General features: G+C 34.8%; 1 protein-coding gene across 1 annotated transcript in view; it reads left to right on the forward strand.

Annotated features, from left to right (window-relative positions):
- Nucleotides 1–221: 221 nt before the first annotated feature.
- The window catches only part of LOC107575112 (low-density lipoprotein receptor-related protein 1B-like), a gene marked incomplete at its 5' end in the record, with an annotated part of 26222 nt that continues 17592 nt past the window's right edge, over nt 222–8851 (forward strand). Inside the window, 6 exons of the mRNA XM_016261519.1 lie at nt 222–341; nt 2467–2586; nt 5533–5649; nt 7151–7257; nt 7483–7615; nt 8617–8723. Of these exons, the coding sequence (XP_016117005.1) occupies nt 222–341; nt 2467–2586; nt 5533–5649; nt 7151–7257; nt 7483–7615; nt 8617–8723 (704 nt within the window). The remainder of the gene's footprint in view (nt 342–2466; nt 2587–5532; nt 5650–7150; nt 7258–7482; nt 7616–8616; nt 8724–8851) is intronic.

Here is an 8851-nt window from a genome sequence, read left to right on the forward strand (position 1 = left end):
TGGTTAATTATTCATATTTCCCCATGAGCTGATCCGCTACACACCGATTTAAGATTCAAGACGTTTAGTGATTTTTAACACAAATATTGTTTCTGCAATCATCTCAGTTTTATTCTTATTGCATCCCGACTCTGAATGATCCCTCTGAAATGGAATATGGATGATCATACTGCATTGATCCAGCATGATGTTTTTTTTGTAATGTCTCCCTGCATTTGCAGATACATACATCTGTCTGTCAGGCCAGCTCAAGTGCACCCGAAAGCAGAAGTGTATACCATTAAATCTTCGCTGCAACGGCCAGGACGACTGCGGGGATGGCGAGGACGAGACAGACTGCCGTAAGCTACGCCATGACACTTTCTGCTCCCTCCATTAACCACCGACAATAATGGGCCTCATTCTCGTAAACTAAAGGGTGTTGTGACAGAATTGTTCGAACTCTGCCAAATTTGACTTTTCCCCTTTGAATTTAATGATCCAGACTGACAGATCTCAAATGTGGCTTTCATCCCACTAAACGAGTCTGCTGGTTTTGGAGCTAAAAGGATAGCCAGGTGCTTATTAGGTATTCTAAAAGAAAAGGCCCTTTCCTGGGAAAGGTAGCAATACTTGTCAGCGAAAAATAAAGTCACCTGGAGTGGAAATGTGTAAATACTTTTTAAACTCAAACTAAATTTTGCCAAAAAGTGAACATTCTGTCAGAATTCTGTCATTTTGTCTTTTTTTTTCCTCCCTGAAGCGTCATGGACATTTCCACCACATTTCATTTGGAAATGACTGTGGTGGAACTAAAGTTTAAAATGGCACACTGTAAAAAAAAATCTGTAGTTTTTACAAAATAATTTTGGCAGCTGTGGTTGCCAGAATAATTTTGTAAAAAATACAGAAAAACTGTAAACACATTTACGGTCAAAAACTGTAAATTTTACAGTATAAAACTGTAATTTACAAACAAGAAAATTTAAATGTAAACCAGTAAATTCAACAATGCACACTGCTATTAAAATATGTTTTGTACCTTTAACATACTGACAACCACCATATGCAGTTGGTAAAAGAGAAAGCCACATGAAGAATCAAAGCTCATCACAAGTAGCTTCGCCACAAGCAGAAGTATATACTAATATATAGAAGGTGCACAGAGTCATTCATGCAAACACAAAACACCATCATGGTAACACACATGATACTTAAATAATGCATTAAACTTTCATTAAACAACAGATGATGTAACATAAAGCCCAAATATACATAACTAATAACAAAAACTTTAAAAAAAAACATGATTATTTAAACAAAATACTTTCAAATGTGGAGTGTCATGCAGGGAATTCTGGGAATATCAGTTTACAGTTTTTGACTGTAAATTATACATTGATTTGTTATTTTTACTTCTAAAAACTGTAAAATTAACAGCATTTTACTGTAAAATTACTTGAAATGTCTGGTTAGATATTTTACAGTTTTTCCCTGTATTTAGTACGGGAACTTACTGTTAACCTATTAACAGTTTTTTTTCCGTAGCGTTTTTACAAAATTTTACAGTTAAAATTACACTTCTTTTTTACAGTGCAGACATTTTGTCTTGCTAAGATTAATTTTAATATATGTGCCTAACATAAACATATTTATCTCTGATTTTAAAAAATATATATGTTTTTCCTTTACCTTGAGTTACCTTGAGATTTGAGATTGAGTTACCTTCATATTTTAAGTGTGCATAACTTCACTGTGATCATTTTGCCAGCCTGATAACCTAAAACACTAATTTGAAATTGTTGAGAAATTGTTGATCAAGGTCACAAATGAGGAAACTGAGGTCAATTGTATGCAGTAAATATTGAAATGGTTTACATTTGCTTTGGTGTTTGTAAGATTATAGTTATATAATATATTATAATATTATATTATAGTTATAAAATTGTAGCAGTTTAAAAAAATTATTATAATTTTTTTTTTAATATATTAATATTGTTGAGTGTTTTTATTGAAGTCCTGGCATGAGACAGTAAAACGGTAAAGTCTATGCATAAAAGACATTTTAAAACTGGCAAACTGTATATGATTTAGGCATTTCAATACAGACCTTCATACAACAAATAAAATAAATTGAGATATTTTAGTCATACTAAAAAATAAAAATAACCTCTGCAAAATAAAATTGCTTGTAGCTGAAGAAATGCCATATAACACTTCCCATTTGACCTTCTTACAACCAGCCTTGACTAACATTTCTAGGCTGTCATTTCCTAATTTCTTGGGTGGTAAATTGCAGAAGACCTTATCATAATGTAAAGAAAGTGAAGATGCCACATATATTCTTACTTTATTGAATCACAGTCATATGTAGTACTGGAAGTTTTGGAAGGTTTTTATTTATTTAATTTTTTTTCAAATTCTTACAATAGCTTTTCACTGGCCTTGTAAATAACCTGCTATTTTCTGTCTGCCTTAATGTTCCAGCTGAGAGCACATGTTCTCCAGACCAGTTCCAGTGCAAGGCCACCATGCATTGCATCTCAAAGCTCTGGGTGTGTGACGAAGACCCAGACTGTGCGGACGGCTCTGATGAGGCCAATTGTGGTGAGTGAGCTGCAGTTATTACTCACAAATCAGAGCCTCAGTCAGCCACACGCGCAGACCCGTCTGAAAGTCTGATTGGGGCTAATGTCAATTCTGTATGCTCCCACAGTCTTCTCTCTCTCTGATGGAGTGAGGCCAGCTTTAATCATGAACCACTCGGCTTGTAACAATTCCCTTGGGCCTGTTTTGTTGCCTGAATGCCTGATTTAGTTTGACAGTGGCACATCAGCGGTGGCCTCAGATATTGCATTCTTCCTCGGCTATGTGTTCCAGACATTTAAAGTGCCAATACACTGGCAAAACAATTTCTGAGGGTTTGCTAGACATATTTAGTTTCAAGTATTTTTCTATATTCTATATTGAACAAACAAGCTGTGTACCTCATTTTATTTGCACCACTCATTTGATCAATACTGAAAATATTCACCTGAATGTCTCTATAGGCAGCTGTCTTCTATGACAGAATCCTAATTGAATTGTAACCTCGTAAATGACAGATTTGGAACACTCTTAGGCAGCAACTCCAGGCAGCATATAAATAACGTTCATCACACAAAGCATGTGGGAGACTTCACTCGCAGGTTATTTCAATCGAGTTTTCCTTTAGCACGTAGCTAAGCTAAATACGCAATTTTCTTACTTTTAAAAAATACAAAAGTTCAAAAGTTTGGGGTTGGTAAGATTTGTTGACATTTTGAAAGAAGTCTACATTTATTTGATCCAAAATATCGTAAAAACTGTGATATTATTACAATTTTAAAATGTAATTTATTCCTGTGATGACAAAGCTGAATTTTCAGCAGCCAGTCCTCCAGTCTTCAGTGGTTCTTCAGAAATCATTCTAATATGCTTTATTATCAATAATGCTCTGCTTCATATTTTTGCAGAAACAGTGATACATTTTCAGGATTCTTTGATGCATATAAAGTTCAAAATAACCGCATTTATTTGAAATATTTGAAACAATATTCAAAACCATATTTGAAACAGTCTTTACTGTCATTTTTAATCAATTTAATGTATTTAATGTAATGTATTTAATTTAATATAATGTAAATAAAATTATTACATCCTTTAAAAGAAATCTTACTGACTCCAAACTTTTAAACAGTAATGAAGTCTTCAATAAAATTAATACACATAATTATTAAAATTTTTAAAAATAAAAGTTTACCTCAGTATAATAAATTAGTTGCAATTAATCTCATTATTTCTGACCAGTCTTCAGAAAGCAGAAGGGAATAATAGCGTTATCAAATGTATTGATGTGTGCATAAAATTAATTTGGTTAAACATACAGTATGTATGTTACACTTTCACAAGCCTAAAATAAGTTTTGTAAAAGGGTAAAGATAAAAGTGCCTTTTGGAACATGCCTTCAATAGGCTGCCTACTGTTTGTGAGCAGCTCACTAGGTTTTGGATCAGAGCCATAGTCTTTTGAACCTCATTAATGATTCATCAGAAGATTCATTTGACAAAGAAGGTCTAACTCTCAAACATTAGACTTATTAAAGATCTATACTGCACGCTGATGTTGTTGTTTTTTTTACTCTCACATCATTGTAGAAAATCATTATTTATTTGCAGTGTGGCACAGCCTCTAACTGGATGTCTTAAAGGTAATCATCCTCAATATATGGTGTATATATAACTGTGACACATCCCAGCAGGGATGATGAGCATGGCTTTCCCATATCGGTCGACAAAAGAAATGAAATCAATAGCTTAGCTGTTGCAGGGGGAAAAATCACATTGTCAGAATTTAATTGAGAAAATTGGTTTGACTGCAATGGCTGAACATATCTGAGGTTGTTATGGATTATCTGTAACTCTCTGTAACTATCTGTAATCTCCCAAATGAGTGACACATCAGTGGAACAGTAGAAGGGTCACTTTTTTGTAATTGAGGTGTGACGGGCTCCTCTGATGTCTCCATTGATTTGTCCAGATGTGACACACTTTATCTACATCAGCCTGCAAGTAATTATAGATCCATATCTTGGCAATTGATGTCAAATGGTGCAATTAACATAACAGACGAGCTTTATTGATACTTACATTTTTGATAATATAGGGGATTACAATCACACAGAAATAAGTGGAAATTCATGCGCATTTAAGATCTATCTTCACGGGAATATGCATTGTTTTATCTCAGAAGACTGTATCTTTTGCAGTGGCTTCTACTGTATGTTGTAACATTCATTAGTGTGCAGTGGCTTCTATTTTGTGACATTCATTAGTGTTTGAAAGTAAATTTTTATCATTGTAACTAAGAAACATCTCACACATTCTCAGTATATTTTTTTCTCAGATGCCAGTATCTCTAGATGTTCCTTTAGATGCTTTCTATCATTATTACATGCCTGCGCCACATTAGAGAATATTTATACAGAAGAATCTATCAAGGGAGATATTCTAGGATGCTCTTTTATTATTTCACACTAATGAAAACTGGCAAGTATTTGCTGTTTGCTTCTCTTAGCCTGTTTTCTTGGGGAGGGGGATCTACTGATCTACTGTAACCAAAGTTTTGATCTGATGATGTGGTCCTCTTGTCTGTTCATTAACAATTCATCTTGGCTCTAGCACCTCAGAAGGTTCTTAGGTTATATAACATAAACAGCACATGCACTCTGGAGAAAGGTAGAATGAGCTCCTTCAGACGACGTAAACGATTGTGCCCAGGTGACAAAGTGTTTGATGTTACGTGTCAAGTGTTCAGGTTATTGAGGATGGAAGCTATCGGCAGCACAGTTAGGTATCTCATCTTATGGTACGTTAGCCTCTTGAGTGTGGGCATGTTTTGAACTTGGTGTCAGATCCGGGCCCAGAACCCTGAGGAAATGATGATTACGTGTCGAAATACAGTAGCACTGCATTAATTTTCATGCACTTTTGAAGCCATTTTCATCTGTGTGTTTGTTTGTGTCTGATGAAAAAGATGAAAAGACCTGTGGACCTCATGAATTTCGCTGTGAGAATAACAACTGCATCCCGGACCACTGGAGATGTGACAGCCAGAATGACTGCGGAGACAACTCCGATGAGGAGCATTGCAGTGAGTCGCTCTCATCTCTCGGAGCACAATAAAGCCTTTTCCACACTTGTGTTTGTACTAAATTGTTTTCACTGTCAAGAAACGTTGTGTGGGATCTTCAGAGGCCAGTTTCGCAGACTATTTGAAGATTTATTTTTGTCTGTTTGTTTACCACTTGTCTGGTCGCTTCTGATCTTGCCCACAGTGCCATAAAGAAAGATCAACTATTTACTTGTGTTTTATGCAATGTCATTTTTTATTTAAATTCCAAAGCCATATGTTCTTTCCATATGACTGTTTGTGGTTATCATGGGCTGTCAAGCTTTAAAAAGGACAAAAATCAAGAACAGGGGAAAAAACTATTTTATACGACTTGACAGCCCACGATAACTAGAAACTGGAGGAGATCTATGATATGTAAATACTCTTTAAAATTAAATTTTTAATTGGCTTTTTTTATTGACAAAAAGTTTACAATTTAATTAGTTTGTTATTTTAATTAACAAAAAAAGTATAAATATGTTTTGTATTATCCTATTTGTTGTTCTATTGATTTTTTTAAAATAAATTAAATAAATTTATATAAATTAATACTATTATAAAATACAATGGTGTTTTGCCAAATAATAAAAAATATAAAAGTCATTTAATTTTGGAAGAAAAAAAAACATAAAATAGCATTCACATCCTGCAGATCTCCTCCAGTTTCCAGTTGCAACAATATTAAGCAAGACAACAGTTTTCAACATTATTAATAAGAAGAAATAATTTTTAGCACTAAATCAGCATATTTTAATGATTTCTGAAGGATCTTGTGACACTGAAGACTGGAGTAATGACTACTGAAAATTCAGCCTTGACATAACCCAAATAAAAAAATATTTTATTAATAATTTAAAAAATAACTATTTTAAATTGTAATAATACTCCATGATGTTGCTGTTTTTACTGTATATTTTATCAAATAAATATTTTGGTGAGCATAAGAGACTTCTTTTAGAAATATAAAAAAATCCAAACTGCAAACTTTTGAATAAAACTATAAGCACATTAGTTTTTTCTTAATTGTTAAAAAATACAAGCATATGGGTTTGAAATGACAAGAGTCTGAGTAAATAATGAGCAGTTATAATGTCCAGGATGTCTTTGCTTTAATGGTCCTTTTTCGTAAATTATGTTATGAAATCAACCAATTTCAAACAGTTTATATTAACAGGCTTTTCTAACCACCCATGTTTTTCTAGCCATTAGCCATCTTCGAGAACAGCCCTTTTAGACGTTCTAATTGCTGATTAGTCTGCAAATAGCTCCTTTTAAGTTCTTGGCAAACTTTCAAGAACCTTGGTAACAGATGGTACAATGCCGATTCACGTCCAAGTGCGAGGCCACTTTAGCACTTTTGATTTGCTCTTGCTGCCTCTGCGAAGGTTTACTTTAGTGTTTTCAATGTGGGCAGCTTCACAGGGCACGGTCAGGGTAGCTGTGCTGCTTCAGCTGTCTTATTCTGCTCTCCTCTCTGCAGAGCCGGTGACCTGTAATCATAAGGATTTTGCCTGCGCCAGTGGGGACTGTATCTCAGCACGCTTCCGTTGCGATGGTGACTATGACTGCGCTGATAATTCAGATGAGGTCAGTGAATGCTAGATGCCATTTGGGGACAACACAGCAGCTGTCTTATATTCCAAAACATTCCCTTCGAGCCATTTATCTCAAAGCTGTTTAATCTCGGTTTTCATACAACATCAGTCCTCATACTCTTATGGCTTCATCTGCAGGTCATGAAGACAGTAGATATTTTTTTAAATTTGATTTCCAAAACCGAAGTAAACTCCCCCTTGCTTTGTGAATTTTCAGAAGGATTGCGAGACACACTGTGAAGAGGATCAGTTTCAATGCCACAACAATCTCTGCATCTCACGTAAATGGTTGTGCGATGGCCAGGAAGACTGTAAGACAGGGGAAGATGAGAGAAATTGCCTCGGAACAGGTAACTTTATTCTATCTTGTGGTCTTTAAAGCTGAGGTGTATCATTTCTGCATTACTAAACATTCACCACTTTCCAATTATTTCCCTAAACATTCCCCGTCAAACATATAGTCCCACCCCAAACTCATGCCAAGATACCAATGCTTGAGATTCTCAAATAAACATTTTGTCATAGCTGTAGAGAGCCATACATGTTTGCACTTTTCATTTAATGAAACCTACAAATGATTTATAGTTGTCATTGCACATTAACCTGGGATGGGAGATGGTATGTAAACACTGAGTAAATAAACATTTCGGCTTTAAATGTTTTATGATTACATTGTCTGGTAAGTTCAAATGCTGTAGCTCAATTTTGTCTTTTAGAGAGTTATAATAAACACAAGTGCCTTTGTCAGCTCTCTAGTGTGTTAACTCCTTAGTTATTTTTTTATTTAACCTAAGAACTTATTTAGATGCCTCAATCATTTATTATGTGCATTTTGGTTTTTAAATGAAGATGTGTCGCATTCCAATTCCAAAATCGTATTTGTTTGCACATTAAGTAGAATATCTGAATTTAATAAAACCGTTTTTAAGATTGTATATTAGTATTTCTGTTTTTAGTATAAGCTCACAATTTGTTGCCACATAATCTGGTACCTTTTACGTCACAGATACGATTTTCAGAAAATGTAATAATTCATGACTAACCTTTACCTAAATAATTCATTATCATGTTTGATTCATATATTTAGATCTGGATAAATGTGTTTTGACATAAAAATAATTTTGCCTGCTACATTGAAATTTACATGGACATGAAAAAAAGCCAAACAGGGTTTTAGCATCAACAGCATAAAAATAACTTAATATGGTCACATGAAAAAAACTATGCACAGTTGTATTAGATTAAGTGGGTGACACAGCTTACCCACTGACACATCTTACCTCACTCTTCATGTACACATCAGTTGTGTATGTATCTGTATGTCTGATTTTTACCATCATCTGTTTTACAGTGCTTCCCTCCTGTTCTCTAAGTGAGTATGTGTGTGCCAGTGGAGGATGTGTGTCTGCCAGCCTGAGGTGTGATGGACATGACAACTGTCTGGACAGTTCTGATGAGGTCAGTCCTCTAGCAAGACCCTCTCACCTTACATCAAGTGCTCCTCTCTCAGAAACTGTGCACAAGTGCACTCGTGAAACAAAAACAAAGACATGTACAAGTAGATATATTGGGGGGGGGGGGGGGGG

This window comes from Sinocyclocheilus grahami, unplaced genomic scaffold (genome assembly GCF_001515645.1).
Source record: "Sinocyclocheilus grahami isolate Dianchi unplaced genomic scaffold, SAMN03320097.WGS_v1.1 scaffold2471.1, whole genome shotgun sequence".
In the NCBI taxonomy this organism is placed as follows: Eukaryota; Metazoa; Chordata; class Actinopteri; order Cypriniformes; family Cyprinidae; genus Sinocyclocheilus; species Sinocyclocheilus grahami.